The 25,490-nt window shown below is 43.6% G+C and overlaps 2 protein-coding genes across 2 annotated transcripts; both read left to right on the top strand.

Moving 5' to 3' along the window:
- Positions 1-17,460, top strand: SEC13 (SEC13 homolog, nuclear pore and COPII coat complex component). The gene is made up of 9 exons (XM_056852738.1): positions 1-56; positions 2,195-2,239; positions 3,602-3,717; positions 8,693-8,844; positions 10,323-10,456; positions 11,920-12,053; positions 13,346-13,466; positions 14,762-14,908; positions 17,155-17,460. Exons 1-9 carry the CDS (start codon positions 54-56, stop codon positions 17,263-17,265), a joined length of 963 nt encoding a protein of 320 aa, XP_056708716.1. The 5' UTR covers positions 1-53; the 3' UTR covers positions 17,266-17,460.
- Positions 17,461-22,875: 5,415 nt separating this feature from the next.
- On the top strand, positions 22,876-24,046 carry GHRL (ghrelin and obestatin prepropeptide). Its single transcript, XM_056846827.1, has 4 exons — positions 22,876-23,013; positions 23,112-23,219; positions 23,751-23,856; positions 23,985-24,046. The coding sequence occupies exons 1-4, from the start codon at positions 22,906-22,908 to the stop codon at positions 24,044-24,046; spliced, it is 384 nt and encodes a 127-aa protein (XP_056702805.1). The 5' UTR covers positions 22,876-22,905.
- The last annotated feature ends 1,444 nt before the right edge of the window (positions 24,047-25,490 follow it).

The following is a 25,490-nucleotide window of genomic DNA, read 5'->3' as shown; positions in this document are numbered from 1 at the left end:
AGACACGCTCGTGCCACTGGGGTCGGTCCCGCCGAGAACGGTTGGTCGTCGCCATGGTGAGGACTGGGTTGGGGGGCTGAGGGGGGGGGCGTTGCTCAAATCTGTCCCGCTCGTTCGGTACTTCCAATTTAGGAGGTTCTTCCCACAACAGAAGAGGCACACGTTGGAGAAGGACTCCCACTATTCTGAACTGAGCCATCATATGTCAGTGGAATATATGTAAATGGTGTGTGTGTGTGTGTGGGGGGGGTATTGTTGTTTTCTTTGGCCTTTCCACAATACCTCTCTCTGTATAATTATACTCAATGTTAAGAAAAGGCACAGGGTTGTTTTTTGTTTTTTTTACTGAAATGGGTAAATATCTCGATCCGGATCCCCAGGGAGCCGGCGCCTGGCACCTGACGTTTCGCCTGCCTTGTAGGGCTGCTCCAGGCGATGCGAGTTCTCACACCCGTTTCCCTGCCGCTCCCAACCACATCAGGCGGTGAGGCTTTTGCCTTGTGAGGCTTTCGCCTTGGGTTTGCCACTCTCTAGATGCACCTTTCCCCCCATCTGAATTCTCAAAACTCTGCACGGGGGTTGATTTGTTTGAGTTTTGAGAATTCGGATGGAGGGAAAGGTGCATCTAGAGCAGGAGTGGGGAACCTTTTTTCCACCAAGGGCCATTTGGATATTTATAACATCATTCGCGGGCATACAAAATTGTCGTCACTTCTGCTCCCGGCCCTCTTGTAGTACAGAGGGAATACGTTTCTCCATGGCCTGGGTGGGAGAGGGTTAATACAGTCTCTTGGGTGGTCCTACCAGCTTTATAGCTAACAACTCTTCTGCAAGGGGGGAAAAGGTTCCTTTTCTCAGCAAAACAAACTCACATCCGCCTTGAATAGAGGCTATTCCTGTCCACGGGAGGGGGTGGATCGCCAGTCTTAGATCCTTCTGAGCTAGAGATCTGCCAGGACCCACAAAGGGCCAGGCCAAATGATTTCGCGGGCCTTAAATGGCCCCCGGGCCTGACGTTCCCCACTCCTGATCTAGAGAGTGGCAAACCCAAGGCAAAAGCCTCCCATGCGTTTTCGCCCAAGGTTTCCCTAGCTGGACCGAAGCAAGTAAAGTTGCTAGTAGCCCAGAATAAAAAAGTGTCCAGCTCCTTTAATAAAGCCTTAGTGAGATTTTGTCGAAGGCTTTCACTGTCAGAGTTCATTGGTTCTTGTAGGTTATCCGGTCTGTGTGACCTTGGTCTTGGTGTTTTCTTTCCTGACTTTTCGCCAGCAGCAGTGGCAGGCATCTTCAGAGGAGTAACACGGTCACACAGCCCGGATAACCTACAAGAACCTTAGTGAGATGTTATTTATCTTGTGAGGTTGCCTACAGGAACCATGCCACGAAAAGCTTCAGCTGCCTATTCCTGCACATCTATATTAAGTGGAATGGACTTTCTTCCGTCCCCCCACCCCAACGATTGTTGTAAATCCTCCATGCATGCCCGTTTCTAAGCTCTGCGCCTCCTAAATGTGACCACATCAACATGCCCTCCCACATTTCACAAGTGAAAACAGGAATTTTCTTACCTCTATCGCATTCACTTCAGTGGTGAATGGATGAAAATAGGGGCTGTGCTTGTAATGCCTCTCGTATACCAGTGATCTCTGTATGAGCTTTTCCCCGTTTCAAATCTAGAGAGCGGATGGTAAATCCGAGGCAAAACTTCCCATGCATAAATGGCCAAACTCTGCACCAAGGACCATTGAGTATTCTCTTCTCCCTTACGCATTGCTGAAGACTCCTCTGCCTGCTGCCTGCATTTGCTCTGGGACAGTTTGTCCTGTACTGAGTTACAATGCAAAGAAGATTTTTGTTCTTTTAATTAAAGATATAGTAGATGGTATAATCTACATTTAGAACCATTGCCATTGTAATAGAATGCCTGAAAGTAATGGTAAATGAGGAAGATCTGGAATTAATGTTTACACTGTTGTAAGAACGGAAATAGTAGCAGAATAAAAACATGAAGGTAATACTAGATCTTACCAAAGGTGTACCAATTTTAACATCTCCCCCCTCCACAGTGGTCAGTCAGATGCCTTATGTAAATTTTTTAAACAAAATATAATGTCTTGATTTACCACTGGATTAAAATCTAGGCTTGGGGTCTGTTACTGATTTCACCATTTCCAACTATACGTTTTCTCATTAGGTGTCTGTAATTAATACAGTGGATACCTCCCATGAGGACATGATAGTAAGTATTTGATTTTTTCTCTCCAAAAAATAAGAATGCTTCCCCCTCCTTAAAATGTAAACAGTGTGGAACTTATTCTGTGCCTCAGCCTTAAGATAGCTCTCTGCTGGGCACCCCTTCCCACTATGAAGGAAGAGAGGAGAAATAGTAGCAAGGCCATGTGATTTTTCAGGGAGAGGGAAGTCTTAGTTGATTAGAGGAAGTGGAGTGTGAATTGATGAGCACCCTTAGAGCTATCCATTGTTTTTTGCTAGGGGGGGGGGGTTGGGTTTTAATATGTTTAAGGGCGTAAGGATAGCCCTGATGTTGCCTTCTTTCTACCACTGCTATTCAGTGGTTTACTTCCTATTTGATTTTTTTTGGGGGGGGTCTATATAAGCCAGAACTGTTTAAAGATCTGATATGGGCTCTAGTAACTTTTCTCTATTTTTTATAAGCCAGGAGCATGTTGGTGTATATGGAGGAGAATTATACTGTTTACTGTGGCTATGGATATACACCCTTTGCATCTGATGAAGTGAACTCTGACTCACAAAAACTAATGCCAGAATAAATGTTGTTAGACTTTAAGCTGTTGCTGGACTTTTTTGTTGCTGTATAATAATAGGAATAGCAGGGCCTGGCGGATTCGCATGGTAAGGAAATAGAAATTAAAAAAACAAGTAGAAGGCACAGTCCACTAGAAATGTCTACACTGAAATATCTGATGTTTTTTTTATAAAAATAGGGACCTGTTTGAGTTGTCCTTTGCATCAGTTGAACTTGTGCAAGCAATGTGCTTTAGCACTGTGTTTATATCAGGTGATGAACTATTGTTGAGAACAAGTAATAGGTGCCTTCTGGATAAGTAGTGAGTAGCTTATCTGTTCTGGCCATCAATCTATTTGCTAACAATCTTACTCTAGGTTGTGTGCTGTATTACTGCTGCTTGCCTGGCCATGCTGCACCATAATACTATCTAATGTAGTTTTTGTTTTTTTTTAGCTAGTAACAAGGGGGAATTTAACATTGTTTCCCAGTAATAATTATAAAATACTTCAAATTTCAACCCTGACCCCCACCATGGGAGACAGGGCAATAGGATAGTTGGGGGTTCTAGTCTGGTTTTGCCTATCTTCCCAGTTGTCATCATACTCCAGAGTTCACCTTATGGGGCAGTCTGATACAATATTGGTTGCCATCTTGGTGTAGTGTTACCTACAGAATCTTTTACCATAAAATACTATGAACAGTTTTAATGACTCACTCTGCCATCCTGTTGTAACCGTTATCATGTGACACGTCAGGATTTTAAAAAAATCATTAGTATGATTAAAATGAGGGTTGACAGACTATTATGAAAACTTTGTATCTACTTTCCAGCACGATGCTCAGATGGATTATTACGGCACTCGGTTGGCAACCTGCTCCTCAGACCGATCAGTGAAAATATTTGATGTTAGGAATGGAGGGCAAATTCTGATAGCCGACTTAAGAGGGTGAGTGAATTCGAGGCAAGAAGACCCTTTGCTTCATCCCCCATTTCCAGCTTTTGGTTATCCACGCAATAACTAGCTTTGTTATCACTGTGGTTAATTTTTGCTCTATATAATTTTTGCTCTATATTCCTTGGAAGCAATTGATTGAAGAGAGCTTAAATGGGACATGTGTGTGTAGGTGGGTTCTGTTTGAGTTTTTAAAAATGATCAATGGGTTTAAAAATTATCAGTTGGTTTGTAATTCATTGTATCTTCTATTAGTATTGCGGGTACTAGTGTGTGCATGCAAATTCAGGATGTTGTATGAACGAAGGTGTATTTCTACATCCAGAAATAATGTTGTTGGGAGTAGAACCAGAAATTCTCGCTCTGAGAGAGAAGGGCATCTATGATTGGGTGTTTCGGCTTCGCTTGCTTCGGGAGGCAGGACTTAAAAAACTTTCACTCCCACTTCCTGTCTCCTGGGAAACGCCCCCTTTCCTCTCCTTCAAAACAACAGACCCAAGAACCCACCGCCATCGTCCTGAAGATGCTGGCAGATCACGGATTTCTGACAAATTTCGAGAAGAGCCAGCTGACTCCATCTCAACACATTCGACATCTAGGAGTCTACAGCGACACCTCCAACAACCTGCTCATCTTGCCAGAGGGCAAAATACTCAAGATATGTACCATGGCCTAGAAGACGATCGCCGCCAAGTCTTCTCTGTTAATGTCCCTGGCCAAATTCCAAGGATTGATGATAGCCTGTATTCCATCTGTCCAGTGGGCAAGACTACATGCGAGACCCCTCCAGGGTTTCCTCAACCAGTATCAAAGGGACATCACGGGAAACGTGACAAGAGACTAGTGGTTCCAGAGCAGGTGAAGTCCATCCTCCTTTGGTGGTCGAACCCCGAGAGCCTATCCAGAGGACTACCATTCATCAGACCTACACCGATAGAGATGTTCACCGATGCTTGCCAATCGGGATGGGGAGCCACTCTACTGGGGTGACCGGCTCAGGGAGTATGGAACTCCCGGGAAAGGAAACTCCACATCAACGCACTCGAGACTAGAGCCATCCTGAAGGCCCTGAAATTCTTCCGAACCCAGATCCAGGGAGCGGACCTCCTGATCAGAACAGACAATGTGGACGCGAAGGCACACATCAACAAGCAGGGCGGGTCACGCTTCCCGGTACTCAGCAGGGAAGCCAGACTGCTGATGCTCTGGGCCGAAGCCAACCTGTCCTCCATCACGGCAGACACATTCAGGGGACACTGAATGGGCAGGCGGACTTGCTCAGCAGGGAAACCCTGAGCGAAGCCGAGTGGTCTCTACACCATGAAGTGTTCCATCAAATCTCCCTACGGTTCGGCCACCTACAGTGGACCTTTTCGCGGCATGAGGAAACCAACAGCTCCCAAGGTTCTTCTTGCGGTACAAACAGCACGGAGTGGAACAAACCGACGCCTTGGTGGCTCCATGGCCCAATGAACATCTCTATGCCTTTCCACCGCTTCCCCTGATACCTCGAGTACTACGTCGCATCCGGGGTCTACGGGCATCGGTAATCCTCGTGGCTCCATATTCGCCACGGAGACCATGGTTTCCAGTACTGCTGGAGCTGTCCATCCAGGAGCCTTGGAGACTACCAGACAGAGAAGACCTTCTCCACCAAGGTCCAATCCTTCACCCCAACCCAGGCTGGTACAAGCTGACCGCCTGGGCATTGAAAGGGACAGGTTCCTAGCTCTAGGCTATTCTCCGGAGATCATCGAAACCATCTTGGCGTCTCGGAGACCCTCCACAATTAGAATATATAACTCTTCTTGGAAAGCATTCGCAAGGTGGAGTTGCCGTAAACACATCAACCCTCTGAAACCTCGTGTAGCAGACATCCTTTCCTTCCTGCAGGATGGACACAAACAAGGGTTGAAGGCTTCTACGCTCCGCACAGTTGGCCGCCATCGCCACTATAGTACCCAGTGTCTCGGGTTTCCCAATCACCAGGCACCCTCACGTTCAGTCCTTTCTAAAGGGTGTGACGCTAATATCTCCCCCTGTCACCCATAGGTTCCCAACATGGAGTTTGCACACGGTCCTGACAGCATTGACCAAGTCCCCATTCGAACCTCTACGGCAAGTGGAGCTTACTTGGCTCCACATGAAAACCCTATTCCTCACAGCTGTGACCTCGGCCCGTAGGGTCTCGGAACTTAGAGCCCTGTCCATTAGGCAGGGGTTATGTACTTTTCGTGCAGACAAGGTGGTGTTGAGGCCTGATCCCTCCTTCTGCCCAAAAATTAATTCTAGGTTTCACAGGGACCAGGAGCTAGTGTTGCCCTCCTTTTGCCCCAATCCGAAGACCCTAAAAGAAAAAGAATGGCATTCCCTAGATTTAAGGAGGGCTCTTCGGATTTATATTAGACGCACGGGAGATTTCAGATCTTCAGATTCCCTCTTTATCAACCTTTCCCCGCCCAACAAGGGAAAATCCATGTCATGGGCAGCTAATAGCAAAACCATCACCAAGTGCATCTCTCAGGCCTACCAACATAGTAGCCTACCAGTTCCCCCTAGAATTACTGCCCATTCTGTCAGGAGTGCGGCTACCTCCACCGCCTTTGACCGCAGGGCCTCAGTGGAGGAAATTTGTAAGGCTGCAACGTGGTCATCCATATCCACATTTGTCAGGCACTACAAATTAAACCTTTACGCCTCGGCGGATGCCGCCTTCAGCAGGCGGGTTCTCCAAAGCGTTCTACAGGACGTCTAACTCCCCCATTAGGAGACAGCTCTGGTATGTCCCAATCGTAGATGCCCTTCTCTCTCAGAGCGAGAATGAGCCTTGGATACTCACCGTGAAGGCTCCTTCTGCTCTGAGATACGAAGGGCATCTCCCAGCCCAGACGTCCGGGTTTAATGAGTGCAGCACACTAGGAGGGATTGCACTGTCATAGTTAAAAAAAATTTAACTTGCGAGTTTAAGGCATTACTTCATTAGTTCCATAACTTCCTTATTGGCTTTCTGTTACCTTGCTATGTACTACTGTTGTGACGTTACCGTATATGCTGTTATTCCTTATTCTTCATTACCTGTTCTCTGAGTTTACTTCCTTCCTGGAGGTCTTATGTGAGAGCCCTTAATTTCTCGGAAAGTTTTGAACTGGAGAAGAAAGGGGGCGTTTCCCAGGAGACAGGAAGTGGGAGTGAAAGTTTTTTAAGTCCTGCCTCCCGAAGCAAGCGAAGTCGAAACACCCAATCGTAGATGCCCTTCGTATCTCAGAGCAGAAGGAGCCTTCACAGTGAGTATCCAAGGCTCAATCTAGATTAAAATTTAAGAAACTTATTCAGCTACATGATAACGGCGGCAAGGGTCGTCTTCACAACAGTGTGGAAGCAAGAGGAGATTCCAAAAATAGAAAAATGGCAACAAAAAATGTCAGAATACGCAGTGATGGCGAAATTAACCACCATGTTGAGAGGAAGAACGATAAACGAATTTCATAAGAACTGGACGTGTTACTTTGAATATGCAAATCTGAAGTTTTAAAGTTAGACATCAGTATGCAATAGCAGTGATTAGATATAGTTATTTTGGAAAGTAAGATTGTGAAAGCTGGAATTGCAAAGAGATTAAATATTATGTTAAGAAATCATAGTCTATAACAGAAAAGATAGTCACTATATCGATTAATAGGATTTTAGAAATATTAAACATTAATGTATAACAAGTAAGATGATTGGTGATGGTAACGTTAAATATTAATCCTGGAAAGGGCCCAAGTGGTATGTGAATGGGAATGTATGTAGTTTATGTTGTGTATGTTTTGTATTTTTTAAAAAAAGAAGGTTTAGAGGTGATGATGGAGAAATCTGCATGTATATCTTTACTGGAATAGTGGTTCCACAGAGGAACAAATGAGCAAGGGAGAGAGGGAAAAGGGTGGCGGAAATCTAAAGCACTTGGTTGAGGAACCAGCAAGCTGAAGTAGATTGGAGGGATCTTTGAAAGAGCTTTCCCTACATTTCCTTCCCCATTTTCCTTATCTTTTGCCTTATAAGTGTGCCTGGGAATTGCATATTGCTAAGCCCTCTCTGTATTGAGCCTTGTGCTACTGATTCCTCAAATTGGGCCCTGCTGTGTAGTCCATCACTGTGGAACTGTAGCTACAAGGAGCAAAGCCTTTCCAGTGGTGGTTGCGAGGCTGTAGAATGCGGAGCCCTAGAAGGGGGCGGAAGAGGCATCGTTCTTTTGGGGGATGGGGGATGGCTTTGGTTTGTCTGGTGGAGAATTTCTGTAGGGTAATTTTTTGAGTCTTAGCATGCGGTTCTGTGATGTTGTCTGTGGGTTTTCTTAATGCTGTCATTTTTGTAGGAAGAAATTCTCTTTTTAATTTGTACCTAAAGCAGGTACCTGCTCTTAAGGTTGGGCCATTTATCAAAATAAGTATTCTCACAAGTTTGTTCAGAGAGCAGGCGTCGGCCACTGCAACAGGCACATTGTTTGTTGCTCTTCGGCTTTCACATTGAGATTTATTTGTATCGATAGCTTTAAGTACTTACATAATTATGAATGATTTCAAAATGCTATGGATATATAATAACCAGAAACGAAAAGTCTTTGCATACATTTTTTCTTCTTCTTAAAACTTGCAATTTAACGCATAGTTAAATTGTGGAACTCCCTGTCCCAGGATGTGGTGATGGCTGCCAACTTGGAAGGCTTTAAGAGGGGAGTGGACATGTTCATGGAGGAGAGGGCTATCCATGGCTACTAGTCAAAAAAGATACTAGTCATGATGCATATCTATTATATTTGGGGCTGTTGAACACAGGCAGGATAATGCTGCTGCAGTCATCTTGTTTGGGGGCTTCCTAGAGGCACCTGGTTGGCCTCTGTGTAAACAGACTGCTGGACTTGATGGGCCTTGGTCTGATCCAGCATGTCCTTTCTTATATTCTTATTATTTGTTCATTTATTTTGTAGACATGAAGGGCCTGTGTGGCAGGTTGCCTGGGCTCATCCCATGTATGGAAACATCCTGGCCTCCTGCTCCTATGACCGGAAGGTGATCATCTGGAAGGAAGAAAATGGTACCTGGGAAAAGACATATGAATACACAGGGCATGATTCCTCAGGTACAAACGGTTCTTCTCGTAATACGTGGGCCCCCAAGTATTACACTTCGCTGTAGACTTGCCTTGTAATTATTAGAAGCTGATAAAAATTTTATGCAATTGTAGCAGTCACAGGCTTTCAGGTCTTATTCCTGAATGAGCAACTGCGTTTCCATTGCATGAGCAAGTGTCCTTTTACATTTAATGCCAGGCTGAACCTTGACTGTTCTGATTGTAGACCTTGTTGTCAGGCTCTTGAATCTGGGTTAGCACTCCGCTGGAGCTAACACTGCATGCTTTCACTTTCAGGTTTACTTCCCTGCCACAGCCCACAATCCCAGCTCCAGGCAATCTAGCCATTAGGGGTGCACCTGGTCACAATATGAGTTTTTTTTTGGGGGGGGGGAAGGGTAATACATCTTATTACTTTCTCTTTCTGGACCCTTCTCTGTTGCACAAGCTATTTCATGTCCCTCAAGGTTACTCTTGTTTGTGACAAGGTTTGTCTTGTTTGTGGGCTTCCTAGAGGCACCTGGTTGGCCACTGTGTGAACAGACTGCTGGACTTGATGGGCCTTGGTCTGATCCAGCAGGGCCTTCCTTATGTTCTTATGAAACAGCTGAACTTAGTGCCGCAGTCCCATTCAGTAGTATAATGGACTTTAATAACTTATATCAGGAGCGGTGATTCCAGTATCCAGTTTTGTGGCCCTTCTGAAGTCTTACGTGTCATGATCCTGCCAGATATAAATATGCGAGAGGGGTTTTATCCTTGCCAGCCAAAGACTTAGTTCTTCTCCCTGCATCCTGAAACTGGGTACAGGAATCTCTGTCCCTGTTAAAAAATAATACTTTTCTCTGACATGGGGAACACCCTCAGTCCTTCTTTCAGTTACTTTATTGCACATCTAAAAAGTAAATCTGATCCTGATAAGTCACTGGGGGAACAAATGACTGCTTCAGGCGGGCTGGAGTGACTGAAGCAGGTGGACAGGATTGGAAAACTAGGCAAAACGCTGTTTTCATAACAATTGAACTTGGTATTAAATCATTTTTGCACCCAGTGGGTCTTGCCTTCTGCTTTTTTTTTTTTTTTTTTAGTGAGTGCACCACCACTGTGAGTTTACCCTCTGTGATGTTTCCTTGCTATTGTATCACCGGTGTTTGCAGATGCAGAATAGCGGTGTCACACAAATTGGCTGCTCATGATAAAGCAATGCTGGGGATAACATACTGCATACTATCATAAAAGCGGGTTGACCAACACACACACACACACAAATTATGTAGGTTACCTCTGCAAAGTCTTTTATAATAGCTTTTCAGCAGTCTGGCAGCATAACTGGACAGTCTTTTGACCCATCTGTGAAGCACCATATGCTGTTTAGGCTACATTTGTCACATCCAAACTTATCTATAAGGCCAGGGAGCGGTTGCTTTCCCCTGGACTTTCAACTGATCTGTCTAATAATCCATTCCATTTTTTTAATTGTCTGGCAGTTAATTCTGTGTGTTGGGCACCGCAAGACTATGGATTGATCCTGGCTTGTGGAAGCTCGGATGGGGCCATTTCTCTGTTGAGCTACACTGGTGACGGACAGTGGGAAGTGAAAAAAATTGGCAATGCACACACAGTAAGTATACGGACATTCCATGCTAGTTTTGCTACTGCAAAGCCCCCACATTAAGGCAGAAAGCAGCCTGAGTGTCATGCATTGTCACATTGGGCTCTACGATCCAAGAACAGAATATGTTGGCCACTGTATTGGGTGTCTATGTAGCTCAGTTCTGCAACATGCACTTTACATGTTAAAGGTCCTGTGTTCAGTCCCCAGCATCTCCACATAACAAGTCACAGGACTGGGAGAGACCATGGGGAGGTCTGTTATTTTATTTTATTTTAATTTCTAATCCGCCCTCCCCAGCCAAAACTGGGCTCAGGGTGACTCTTATAAATATAAACTATATCATAAAACACAATAAAACAGTTAAAACAGTGGTTAAAACCAGCCCATAAAATCGATGACAAGCAATAGCATAGATCCAGAAGGCGCAACTAGTGTGAAATATAGGCCAAAGCAGAGCCTGCTGATTTCCACATCCCCAAAGATAGAACGATTCAGGGGGAAGGTGAGCAGGGTAGGGAGGCTAGCATTGATGGGGGGAAAAACTCCATAGCTGGCCTCAACCATAGGTTGCCAACTAGAGAAAGCAGAAGCAGCTTCAGTAGACCACTGCTCATGCAGTGTAAGATAATTTCATCTGTTCACAGAAAATAACATGGGCATTTCAGATGTGTTGATTTAGATCCCTAATTACTCTCAGGTATTGCTCTGCATGCAAATTTTATTTGACTTCAAGCCTTCTGTTAACAAAATACTTCTAGGGGGGCAGGAATTCTGTGTGGATGTGTACCACCCATAAAGTAGCACAAGCCTGTCGGGAGGGTGTTGGTCTGTCATGGGAGAGGCCGTGGCTCAGTGATAGATCATCTGCTTGGCATGCAGAAGGTCTCAGGTTCAATCCTCGGTATCTTCAGTTAAAGGTACTAGGCAGGTAGGTGATGTGAAAGACCTCTGCCTGAGACCCTGGAGAACCGCTGCCGGCCTGAGAATCAAGGGTCTGATTCAGCCTAAGGCAGCTTCATGTGTTCATGCCCTTTGAAGCCAAAAAACTTGGTGGCACCATGGGAAACTCTGTAATTTGCAACTGTGCAGAGCTATGACTGCTCTATGCGTCCTCTCACTCTGCCCTGCCTTCAATGGCTCCCTAACTGCGACTGCAAGAGCAACATAGATTGGCCCTGGCTGCCTCCTAGCTTTAAAGGACCAGGACAAGTGCTCAGGGGCTCAAAATCGCTCTGCCATTCTTAACAGCACACATTTTCCCCGACCTTCTTGGTTATCCATAATATGCCCTATATAAATTATGCTGATGTTTTGGGTTATGAGGACGTTTAGAGTAAAAAGAGGGTATTCAGGCAGCTGCTTCGGTGGCTGCCAGCGTATTCTGTTCAGTAGGTGTTTAGGCACAAGGGCTGTGTGGTTGCTTTGGCTGTAAACCGAGGGAAATAGTCGCATTTTTTCTCCTTTAATAGATTGGCTGCAATGCTGTTAGTTGGGCCCCTGCGGTTGTGCCAGGAAGCCTTCTAGAGCAACCCTCAGGCCAGAAGCCCAACTACATCAAACGCTTTGCATCGGGAGGCTGTGACAACCTGATCAAGATTTGGAAGTAAGTTGCCTTGAGACTGGCCACTTCCTGCAAAAGAGATGACGGTAGTCTTGAGCTTATTTATTTATTTCCCCGGCCAAAGCCAGGCTCATTTTCGACCCTCAGAATTATCAGATCATTTTTTAAAAAGCTCTGTTGATTTCTCCATCCTTGAATTCATTTTCTTCATCCTCTTTGTTTTTGCTGCGATGCATGCAGTCATCACCCAGGCCCCTAACAAACAACACCGGGTTTTACCTTTTGTTTTGTACGGAGACTCCTCCGTGCCACTTCAGAAGAAAACGTGATGCCAAACTGAGCTCCCAGCAGGGGGTCGGGGGAGGAGATAGATGAGAAATGGTGGAAAGTCTCCAGTTGCTTTCAAGCATTGCGTCCCTTCTGTTTTCAAGCATGAGCAGAAGAGTGCGTGTAACTCCTGTTGCTCCAAAGAAGTTGATTTCTGATAAGCTTCTGGGATTATTTATTTATATGTTTATACCGCACTTTTCTCCCCAGCAGGGACCCAACATGGCTCGCAGTGTCATTTTTTCCTTCTCCATTGTGTCCATCACAGCCTGTGAGGTAGATTAGGCGGAGAGCAGGTGACTAGCCCAGGGTCACCCAGCGAGCTTCCCTGGGAGAATGGGGATGAAGTCCTGGGCCACCTGGATCTTTGTCCAGTTCTCTGGCCATGACACCGTGCTGGTTCTGTTCATACTTGTTGGTTTGACCTTTAAAGCCCTAAAGAGTCTGGGACCAGAGTCCCTTCAGAAGCGTCTGCTCCCATACAGACTGCCCCATCTCTGGTCTCATCTGCCACTGAGGCCTCACTGAAATGGGCATCCTCAAGGCCTTTTCAGTAGTCACTCCAATACTGTAAAGCTCCCTTTAGAGACTTGCATTTCTGCTTTACTTTCAAGTGCTGGTGGAGCGCGAGCTGTTATAGAAGCTTTCATGTAGTGCCGCTGCAGGATGATTTTAGCTGGTGGTAGCTTTCATTTCTTGTGCTTCTTTTATGGTTTTCAGTGTTTCATTAACTGCCCTGAGTTACTTCCAGAATAAAAGCAGGAGAGAAGCTTAATTTAAAAATCAAACAAACAAATACATGTTCTTTGTAGTTCCGCTTCCATGCTCCCAGCCCTAGCCTGAGTTTAGTCTGCTCCCTCTGTGAAGACCCTGTGCAGGGTCACCAAATGGGACACTTCAGTTTGAGGAAGCTGGAGATGAAATTTGGGGAAATCCTGACAAGCCGACAGAGGCTTTTGTTTGTGCTGTCATCTCTCAATTTGCTTTCCCCTCCTCAATCTTGTCAGAGAAGAAGATGGCCAGTGGAAAGAAGAACAAAAACTAGAAGCTCATAGTGACTGGGTCAGAGATGTCGCCTGGGCCCCCTCCATAGGCTTGCCAACAAGCACAATTGCCAGTTGCTCCCAGGTAAGTGACAATGCTTAATGTTTAAATCACGTTGCCAGTATATACTAGACAGATCTCCTCGGACTGGCAACTCCTTAAACACAGGCATTTGAAACAACAAAATCCCATTTCCTTTCCTTAGATTGTATATGTGTTGGAATAGGTGTACCCTGCTGTAGCTGTGAAAATTCAAGGAAGCTTAAAAATCAAAACATTGTACTACTTCAGAAAATCTCAGTACTCTAAAAATATTCAGAGACATCCAGATGGAATCGGACGCTCATAAAACGTCCCCTTCCAAGGTGCATCGAAGGACATCTTTATGTGGTTTTTTTTAAATATTTGCAGGCCATCACGATAAGCACTTGGTTCACCCCAGATCTCTTTAGCAAAGGGACCATGAACCACTGCAGTCTGTCTTAGTATGTTGGGCCTTATGTCAGGAAAGTCTGGCTCTTAAGATTGGCATGGCCCCAGGCCACAAAGGGATCAAGTCAGTACCTTGAATTGTGCATGAAAACCAACAGGTAGCCAGGGCAGTAGCCACATATGGACTAAATATTGGCATAATGATATTGAGCAGGTGAGCAGCAGTGTTCTGTGTTTGCAGAAACCTTAAAAAATGTGTTCAAGGGTAGCTCAAACCCACCTCTGTCAGACTTAAGATGTATAGCCATATATCTGGGTTCCCCCTCCTTACGCTACTTTTAGATAGAAACCATAAGTGAATATTTGATCCAATTTATATCTAATGACTTGGTGCTTGCACAGGGGACTACCCTTACGTTTATGTGTGCTTTCAGCAGGCTGGTTTTCAGCAGCTCTACACTGTATTTTGTTTGATTAAGTACACTTGAAACCTGCAGAAATACCACGTGGTGGTATGCAGTGCGTATTGCATTTTTGTATATTCTCTGATGTATCAGAATCTCACTGTGTGTGGAAAGCAAGCATGCTGAGGATAAGGTTTTAACCTTAATCTTTCCCATGACGTACTAACTATCCAAGTACAGGGAGTCTTTGGCGTTAGGGGTGCATTCAGATGAGATCTCCCCACTTGCTATGTAAAGCTGCCAGGTCCAGAAAGGATTATGCCTAATTTGCCTGCCAGAAGCATACAGTGTACTTACGGATCAGGAAGTGCTGGCTCGAAATAACTGTCTCAATTGGTCTTGAGATAGTGTGTGTGTGTGTGTGTTGAGATATTGTGCCAGAATTCCCTTAGTGGAGACCCGGTGAGATCATCTTCTTGCCGCCTGTGGTCTCTTAAATGTGTGAGTTTACTTATCCTTGCAATTTTGTTTGCTTTGTCCTAGGATGGCAGAGTGTTCATCTGGACGTGCGATGATGCCTCTGGGAACTCCTGGTCCCCTAAGCTGCTGCACAAGTTCAACGATGTCGTTTGGCACGTTAGCTGGTCGATCACTGCAAATATTCTTGCAGTGTCAGGAGGGGACAACAAAGTGAGTATTCAAGCAGCTTAACTCTCACTTTTTAAAGCCGGGTTGGCCATTTGCAGGTGTTAAGCTGACAGGTGGAAAAGGCTGTCAGTTGATCGTTTTGTTCCAAATATTTCAACGGGAACCAGTCCACTGGTAGTTATTGAACAAGACTTCCCTGGTCTCAAATTAAGATTACAGCTTCTGAGACAAAAGTCTCTGTTCTCACCAAGTGTGGAGATGTGGTCTCTGGAATATGCAGAAGCCTTCTTCTTACAGTGCCGCAGCCGTTTTTGTGGGTGGGGTGGAGAGTATTACGAGTTATTCATGATAAGAATGCCATTTTAAAATGCAAACAGCCTTGGTTTGGCTTGGAATTCTCCAAGTCATTTTCCAGGGTATGTATTTATGGCCAAATCAAACTGAAACATTGTGCCATGGAGTTTGACTACAGATATAACTGAAATATGGCTTGCCAAGAAACCTGCTACATCCAAAGCTTAAACATTGTTTGTACATTTGTTTCCAATACTAGTTATTTTCCAAGAAAAAAAATGAAACATACATTGATTAGAATCCATATTACTGTACTCAAGAGCACACTGCATAAAATGAATGTGTTAGAATTTCCTGATATTTTAGGAGCATTAAAGGACTTCTGGATCATACAGAAGATTTAGAGTCTGGCATTTTGTTGTGCACAGTTGCCCTCGGGAAACCCACAAGCAGAGCATGAAAGCAGTCACCTTCCCTGATACAGGTCTCCAGTGAAGGAATGTATAGGGGTACATTATAGTTTTAAATCCCAGGCTATACAACTCACAGCATAGAGCTTTCTCCTAATGACAGGTAGACACAGAGGCTGCTGCTGGAGAGACTTCAGATGATTCAGAAAGTTTTGCTAGCTTTAATCAGGTGACATTGTCATGAAAGACACTGCACACTTTCCCAGGTTTCAGATCAGTTTGCCGATTCTATAGTAAAATTGCATACATGAGCTTGCAGGAAACAGTAATTACCAAAAATACTCTGTTGGCTAGGGTACAAGAAATATGTATTGGCCAAGCCACAGTTCAGAAGTGGAAAGGGGCATCTTTCCTGATTGAGCCTGCCTGTCGCAGCTTCAGAGTTGCATGGTTGTCCAGGAACTGTGTCTCAACCTACAGTTTCACTGTCCCTAGCGAAGTGACTTTTGCAGGAACAGCTAATCTGTCTTCAACATTCAATAAGATTTCAGCTTCTTAATGCAAGAAGCCATTGTAACAGACTTTGAATGCTTGCCCATTATTTTTGACATCCTCTAAATCATTCAGCAAGCAAGACTAAAAACATGGTTTGAGGTCAAATAAATTAGGAAAGCCAGAGACTTTTAATATCTATGCATCTAATCTGGAGAAGCAGGTTCAGTTGCACACTCCTCCATGTGAAACCTGCTGGGTGACCTTGGGCCAGTCACATTTGTCTCGTGGAATTCTCTCAGCTCACACAGAGGCAAGCAATGTCAAACCACCTCCCAACATCTCTTGCCTTGAAAACCCTATGGTCTATCCCATGAAGATTTTAAAATCTGCACATCTGGGCCACACAGGACTAAGACATAGGTTTTTGTAAACCCCGGGGAGCCCCAAGGTTTGCAGAAAAATATATTAAAAGTTTTTTTTTAATGGGGAGAGAGAAACTCCACCCCCCCCAAATGGTACCAGTGATGGATGTGCATAGCATCCTGAAAAAATAAACATGCAATTCAGGAAGCATTTTGGGCAGCAGGCCAGATAGAAGCAAAGTTAGTGGAGTGGGGGGAACCAGACAGGACCTGGATTGGGGCAAAAATGATTGTTGCAGGTCTGCCTCTTGTCAAATGTACTTTAATATATGAAAGATTTATGTCATCCAAAGAAATTCACAGGCAGTAGGTTCAGAATGCCACTAATAGAAGAGGTGTAATTTCCATCAATTCCCCCTTCCTGCTGCAACCCTCCAATTTGCCCATTATGCAATTCCTTATAGCCCAGAAGCAGCATTTTGGGAAGATCAGTGGGCTGCAACAAGAGGGGGGAGGCAGGGAAGTTCCAGTCATCTGACACCTTCCATTCGCTTAAAATTTACTCTGGATCTAACCCACTGTGTTTACTGAAGTGTAGTTGCTTCTCTAGGAAGTCTGGTGGCTCCAGCGTTCAAAACTCTTGTAGATGAAAGCTTGTACAGTGGAGTCTAACAGGAAGGAACCCAAGTAAAACTGAACATTCTCATTCTGACTTTGCTTCTTCCAGGTAACATTGTGGAAGGAATCTGTCGATGGACAGTGGGCATGCATCAGCGATGTTAACAAGGGCCAAGGAGCAGTATCTGCTATTACAGAGGGGCAGCAGAATGAACAGTGACAAGCTGGTTGCCAGCAATTCTGGAATTACCCATACAAGGAAACAGACATGATTTTTACTACTTTTCTTATTAAATCAGTTGGTAAACCAGAGCTGTCTTAGTGGAATACTCAGCAAAAATGTATTTTCTGTTGAACATTGTGTAGCTCTTTTTGGGAAAATTACATGCCTCGGTATTCATCTTTAGCCTTAATTGACCCTTTGTAACATTAAACTGCAGCAAAAGCCATACTTGGTGTATCATTCCTTTGAGAAAAATTTTCATATTAGTTCAGTGTCTCCAAGTCCTCCCTATTCAGATAAGGTTACGTTTTTTTACTCCTTCGGGACAATTTGCTTTACTTGCTGCAGTGTCTTCGACATTTAAAGACGTCATGTTTTTCTGTTCAGCAAAAAAAGGAAACCACTATATTCAAATATTTGATAGAGAATAATTTGAGCATAAGGTAAGCGAGAGGCTGCCCATAGAGGAAGCTACCTTTTGGCTTGCGCTTCCTTTGATATATATATGGTTGAAAATATAAATGCAAAATCTGACCTCCAACAATAAACTTGTTCAGCCTCTGTTGTGTTTAGTTCTTGGTTTAAATGAAAATTGCGTTAAATCCTATTAAAACAGTCTTGGCTGAACAGATTGGAATGAAGTCTTTATTCCGTAAATTTATCCAGTAAATGTGAAGAACAAGAGAAGAGCCAAACAGTGACTGATGCAATGGGAGATCCCTTTTTGGCCTTCTCTTGTTCTGCTGACTGGACCTAGTAAATGTGTGACACACCGTAATGGGGGCTTTGCTCTGTACCCCATGATGTTCCCCATGGTATCAGCAGGAGTTCCCTATGTCTCCCACTCCATTTACCTGCTGCTCTGCTGCAGACGCCGTAGGCAGGTCAGCTGGCCCAATACAATTAGGTTTCCCAGTTTACCAGGAGCATATTTGGAAATACCATTCTCAGAATAGCTAACATTCTAATGTCAGGATGCATCCTAGGAACTTCATTTTCCAGTTCCATCAAGTCTGTGGAATAGGTGACATATAGGGACAGGAATCAGGTAAGCAGGAAACTCTTCCTTTTTCCTGGCCATCCTCTCACCATCACTATCACAGCATAGTAAAACATAAGAGTTCTGGGGTGAGGAGTTGGGTTGTTTTTTTTTAAGTTTGGATGCCATGTTTGAGACTATTAGTAAAGCACAGGGGACATAGATTTTGACTGCATGACTAGAAGTAAGAAAAAAAATCTGCCAGAAAGTCAAGGAAGGTAGGGACAAGGTAGTAGAGTGTCATTGTACAGAAAAAAAGACACCTATCTAAGTGTCCCATGCTACCCTGCTGCACTACCTTGTCAGTGGAAGGAGCTAAAGATGGGTGGTGGTGACTATGCCTCACTATACTTGTCAAATCATCAGAACGGAATGCATAAGAACATAAGAAAAACCAAGCTGGATCCGACCCAGGCCCATCCAGCAGTCTGCCCACAGTGGCCAACCAGGTGCCTCTAGGAAGCCCACAAACAAGACTGGTTCTTAATTTACCTGGGTTGGTTTACAGCCTATTCATCAGTCACAAGCAGGAAGCCAACTCCTCAAAGTAGTGTTTGGCTGCCAGTGAGGGCCCCGACAAACAAGACAACCTCCTATGACTTTCCCCAGGCCCACCACTGTGGTCTGGGAAGGTATTTGGGCCAGCTGTGGTGGCTGCATGTACCTCCCTGCCAGGTTGTCAGGTTCCCCTCTGCTGACACTCCACTGTTCTGTGCACCTTGTCTGGCTGTGCAGGCTCCCCTCTACGCTTGAGTAATGTAAAGCCCCTACTAGCATATTCTTTGTACCTATGTAGGATTTGAGTGAGGGGCTGCAGCTCATAGAACTTGTCATTTCTCATGCAGAAGGTGAGAGGCTCAATCCATGGCATTTCCTTTTAATGGGTTTTAGGTCCCAGCTGTTGGGGGGGGGGGAGTCTGTCTGGTAGCCCAGAGAGCCCCTGCCATTCAGAACAAACAATACCGGGCCTAGCGGACCAATGATCTGAGTGCTGAATTGTAAGTTCACATCAGCCCCTTTTCCTTTATACTTGTCAAAATGACATTGGCATCAAGATTAATTAAGGCTATAATAACAGGAACTATGATCTCAAAGATCAGTACTCCCTGGAGCATTTTGACTGTTGTTTGCCATACATGTGTACCATAGCAAAGGAGAATTCTTTCAGCAAACTAGCCTCCATTTACTCAGAGAGTTTTATGTTTAACAACACAATCACCACCATCGCAAAAGGAAATATTAAGGTCAGGTTTACTCACGACCTTTCAGTCCAATTTCCATCATAACCTCAGAATTCTGTCTGCCTAGCCATATGTCTGTCCTTTTTAGGTATGATGAGAGAAACAGTTCTTACCACAAACAATGCAAAATTCTTTTGTTGTTGGAAAGACGCTAAGCAAAGAGGCACTTTTTTTTTTTTGCAACTGCTGTGGCTATACCTCGTTAGATGTTTCTGGAAAATATCAATTAAATGCAAAGAGGGGCGATTTGAGATATTAAAATGGCCCAGGAGCCAACCAAGTTGAGCAGCCCTTGCACAGCAGCAGCCCCTCTGCTCAGGCCTAAAAAGGAGAAGAGGAGGAGTTGGTTTTTATATGCCGATTTTCTCTACCTTTCAAGGAGAATCAAACCGGCTTACAATCTCCTTCCCTTCCTCTCCTCACAACAGACACCTTTGTGAGGTAAGTGGGGCTGAGAGAGTTCAGAGACCTGTGACTAGCCCAGTGTCACCAAGCAGGCTTCAAGGATAGGAGTGGGAAAACCAACCCGGTTCACCAGGGTAGAGTCCACTGCTCATGTGGAGTGGGGAATCAAGCCTGGTTCTGTAGATTAGAGTCCACCACTCCTAACCACTACACTAGCTCATGCTGAGCAGCAGCTCTGCTGGCTTGTGTCTGTCAGTAGCTCTCCAGGGCCACATACTGCCAAGAACTTTCATGGTCAATGAAATGGCCAGTCCACCCCATCTAAATCCACACTATCCATTTGTATAGAAACAAACATTAAATACATAAGCACTCAACCATTTATATTTTAAAAAATCTCTTGCTTTCTGTTGGCAGCAAGACTTGTGGCCCAATCCTGTATTTTTTATTAATCCCTACTGAGTTCAGTGGTACTTGCTTCTTAACAAGTGCGCTTAGGCTGGTATCCACAGTACTGAAAGTAGCAGGAAGAGAAAGTCCATCTTGAAGATGTGCATTACTAAAACATGGAAGACTTTATATTTACTAAAACATGGAAGACTTCATATTTAAAGTATTTTATCAAGAATGGATATCAGAAAGCAATAATGAAATAAGAGGTCTTTGGTTTCCCTTTTGGTCACAGAGAGGTGACAAGCAAAAAGCAGGAACCTTCACTTTTGCTCTTTATGTTGATGTTATCTTGAAACAAACTATGTGCTTCCTGTTGTACAGAGTTCTGAGCTAATTCTCATTTATTTGATATTCCTATGCTGCTTCCCCCCCAGCACTCTAAGTACCTTCCTGAAATTTATAAAACAACCAATTTAAACAATATAAATCAACTAGACCAGTGGTTCCCGACCTTTTTTTGACCAGGGACCACTAGGACTTTTTTTGTTCGGTGCAGGGACCCCAAGGTGCAAAATAAAAATTCTGAGAATTTGAAAATAAACTTTAATCATAACTGTTAGTTAAACATTAAACTTAGAATAATATTTGAATATATATATATTTATAATAGAGAACTTTTAATTGAAAAGATTAATTTATTATGGGTTTATAACTTTGTTTCGCAGATCTTAATTTAGTTCTCGCGGACCCCTGGGGGTCCGTGGACCCCCGGTTGGGAACCAGTGAACTAGACAAACCCACACACGTGCTCAGCAGTCCCTCCTAGGTTGGCTAGCATAGGCTTCAGTTTGCAAGCCAAGGGCAAAGAGCCTTTGGCTCATGCCTTACAGCTCACACTCCCTTCTGTCCAGGCCCATGCTTAAGGATTTGTATGGCGAGTCAGCCCAGATGATACTCAGATGCTGCTAGCAGAATCTTCCCAAAAGTTCCTCCCGATTGGCATAAGGTGAAACAGCACACCAGGGGCTGCAAAATCAAGACGGGTGACACTCCCTACCTCACCCCCACTAGCTCTAGCACAAATCTCTAGTACTTGTGATTCTTCCTTTAAATGCTTTTTCTTCTATTCAAGGACATTTTGCCACCCCAGATGCCCTGCTCCGGCTGGGTCCGAGGAGTGTAGAGTCAGCACCTCTGCAGACCAAGTGGACCCAGGCAGTGAAAACATGAGTAGAGAGGGGAGACATACCTTCTCATATGCCCCCCCACGGGGTCCAAGATGGGTTCCCAGTGTTTCGGCAGCCCACCCTTGTTTTCAACTAGCAGGAGCACAGATCTGGGAGGCAACAACAGGAGCAAGCCACACCTATCACCTCCTTTCAAATGGCCACCCTCTGCTGATCTGGGGCATTCAATGGCCGCTCAGGTAGCCAAAGTGGCTAGCCTGCCCAGCTTCCCATTCCTGGGACTGCATCAAATCAGTAGAGGTAATGAGAAAACAGCAGCTGGCACCTGCCAAAAGATGAAGGCCCCTCGGGGCTGATGAAATAATTATTTGTGAAGGAAGGATGCCATCAGGAGCATGCATCGGCGAGAAATTAAAGTAGGCTTCCATGTGTAATTTTCCATTCAGAAAGGTTTGTTATCTTACAATCGCCATGCAAGCATTGTTTAAAAAATGCAAGTAGTGAGGCAATTCAGATTGTGATTTTTTTTAAATCAACATTAGGCTCTTAAAGCTACTGTACCACACACGCCATTTATATTACATTACTGATTATGTTTCTAAGGAATGCCTAATACCACCGACTGCTAGGAGTTAACATCCACACAAAGCAAATGTCCTCAGTCACTATATAAAAGCCTTAAATATCACCCTCCACCACTTCATTCATCAGGTTCTAGGTAAGAAACCTTTCTGTTTTCCCATTCCTTGCTTAGCTTTACTTTTTTTCCACTCATGAGAAGAAATAATATTTCTCCAAGGAGCCCAACTGGGCATATGCACTACTATTATTAAGTCAATATTATTAATATAATGAAAGAAACTTCCTTTGGCAGTTTTATCTGACAGGTGAACAGGCTATAGTGTATCTTTGACTTCAGAGCAAATTATTGAGTTCTCGGTACTAGGGGGTTACTGCACTTTGTATTCCCAGCGACGTCTTAAGAGTTAGAAAATGTTATGAAAAACATCGCTTTAAAAGGGTTTTTGGATACCACGGCTTATAAATGGTTGGAAGACGTCTTCACAGCTAAAGGGGCCAAAGTGTGAACAGAATTTTTTATAATGTTTTCAAACTCTTAATACATCGGTGGGAATACATATAAAAAATACTGTTTGCACTTTCTAATATTTTCAAACTCTTAATACATCGGTAGGAATACATAGAAAATGCGAACAGTATTTTTTATAACATTTTCAAACTCTTATACATTGCTGGGAATACAAGTGCGGTAACCCCCCTACTTTCAACCGCTGCCAGTTGTCATTTTTCATTTCTGTTAACATATGTAGGTTGATAATAGTCGATAGCTGAAGCGCCTTTCAAGACAATCATGTTCCTCAGAACTACAGTGCTTGGAATGCTTCTTGCCTTCTCGCTGTGGCCAGAGACCGCTGTAGCTGGCTCCAGTTTTTTAAGCCCTGAACAACCTAAGACACAGGTAAATAGTGCTTGTATATTGCCATTACTATGTGATAGAACTTTATTTAGGGGGCACTGTTTGGCTGCTGGTTTGTTACATGTTTGATTTGCCTCCAGCAACGAAAGCCTCCCCCAAAGCCTGCAACAAAACTCCACCGCCGAGATACAGACGCAGTTTTGGATGTGGACAGGATTGAAGGAGACACCAATGAAATACAATTAAAGGTGCTGTTTTTTCTCCACCCAATCCCTTAATATCATAGAGATTTTTAGTTCCATGGTGTTACGTATGTAATAAACCTGAACCACAATTAATTTACACAGCTATATTTACATTTGATTAAATACAGCTACTGCTGCTTCCCCAATGTTTGAAGTAGTATGAAAGTGGACACCCTACATTTGTTCTGAACAAATACTCTATATAAAAATATACAAATGTACTCCTAAAAATCAAGAAGCAGCATTGTTGTTTATTGTTAATCTGTATTTCTGGATGCAAGTTTCCATTGTAATGAATTTTTCTTCACTGATCTGCCACTTCAAAGCATAATTTATTTTCCTCTTTCTGCTATAATTATTTTTTTAGATGGAACTGCTTCCTTCCCCCCCCTCCCACACTCAACTCTTAATATTTAAGAAATTCACATTTGATTTCCAAATAGCATTGAACGTTAAAGTAAAAAGAAACAACCGACTAAATGGACAAATAAGGTGAGGAAAAATGTAATCTTCATGTTCTGCCTCTTCCCTTAGTTTACTGTTCCTTTTGAAATCGGCATGAAAGTCTCAGAACAGTATGACAAATATGGCCAACTATTGGAGAAGTTTCTGGAGGACATACTTACTGAGGACACTAAAGGTAATGTTTTGTGATTCAAGGCTAAGAGGTCTAAGAACTTACCAGAATTAAAGGCACTTGAAGCAAAGTTTCCAATGTACATTCTGCATGTTGACCTTAACACATTTTGGATGTGCTCCCCTTAACAGATCACATTAACTCTTCCAGACAGGGGAAAGGCTCCCAGCGACAAAAAACCCAGCTGAAGTAACATACAAATATTATTCAAGACAAATTTACTTTTACATTGGATAACATGCTCGTGCTGTTGTACTATCTGTGGACTCCTGTAAAGACGCTTAGCTACCTTGACTTCTAGCCCTGACAAATTAAACATAATTCTAGGCATACTTATTCCCATGTAAATCCAACCAGACTCAGGAAAACTTGCTTCCAAGTAAGCATGCATAATATCTGGCTACACTGTAGACTCCATTATAGAAAGTATGCGCTATTGACCTCAGTGGGTTGGATCCTTCACAAGGACCTTGAAGACCAGGCTTTCCCTCCCTGCCAGGTGCCCTGTTTCCAGCCCTGGGAATGTTTATTTTTGGGAACATTGCAAGGACCCACATGGAGTAACAGCCACAAAAGCTGGGGGCTGCAGTGGGGAGGGATATTGTTCCCATCCCCACTGCAGCCTCCCAACCCAGAGTCAGAAATGGCTGTTGGGGAGTGGGGAAAGCCAGGAAGACCCACAACCATCCATGATTTCTGCTGATGGATTGATCCAACCCAGGGCTTCCAAGCAATTGTTTATGATAGGGCTGTAAAATTGAAAATATGAGGACTGAATGCACATATTAAGCTCACCTTTTCTCCTATTAATATGCTTCCTGAAACTGCTTATGTCTTAAATTTTCTGGGAATCTACCTATAGTATAAGGGATAAGTTATAGCAATTTTAAAAAGGAAAACTGAGAACCAATTTCAGGTCAAAAATCTGTACTGAAATAACTTGTCTAGCCTCTTTGATGTTATGGTTTCTATAGGTAGGCACCACATCCACGTAACAGAAATTAAAGATAACGTCAACTTTGTTTTATGTATTATACTATTTGTGCTTTTAGGAAGCAAAACCATTCAAAAATGTTTATAGAGTCAACACATCAACTTCCCTGGATATATGAACATGAAATAAAAGCTAACTACTTCCCTCTTGATCTTTTCAGAAAACCAAGAAAAAAAGTGAAAATCAAGATGCTAGCCTCACATCTTTACAAGTAAAATTTCACAAGCCAAATTAAACTGCTTCAAATTTTGCAGTGTAGCCTAATAAATGCCCCAATTTCAGAATGCAAGAAATGTTTTGGTAACTTATTAAAATATGTCTTGTGCATTTCTTCATAAGACTTTTTTTTAAAAAGGGGGATCATCTGGCCAAAAAGAGCTTGGAGCCTGGAAGTTAAAAACAATTGTCATTTTTGCCACATGCTATGGTTTCATAAGAAAAAGACTGCCAATTTTGTGCTAGCTTAGCACTGCAGATTGGGAAGTATGTGAAACTAGATGCAAGCAAAGTATATAATGAAGCAGTGAAGTGCGTGCATGTTCCTTGTCAAAGGAAAAAAAATGTGGATGTTGAGGAAGACAAGGGCTGAGATACAATAAAGGGGTACCACATAAGCAGATGGAGCTTTTCACTGCCAGCTAGA

Source organism: Euleptes europaea, chromosome 1 (assembly GCF_029931775.1).
Source record: "Euleptes europaea isolate rEulEur1 chromosome 1, rEulEur1.hap1, whole genome shotgun sequence".
NCBI classification, from domain to species: domain Eukaryota; kingdom Metazoa; phylum Chordata; class Lepidosauria; order Squamata; family Sphaerodactylidae; genus Euleptes; species Euleptes europaea.
This window is presented reverse-complemented; position numbering and strand designations above follow the sequence as displayed.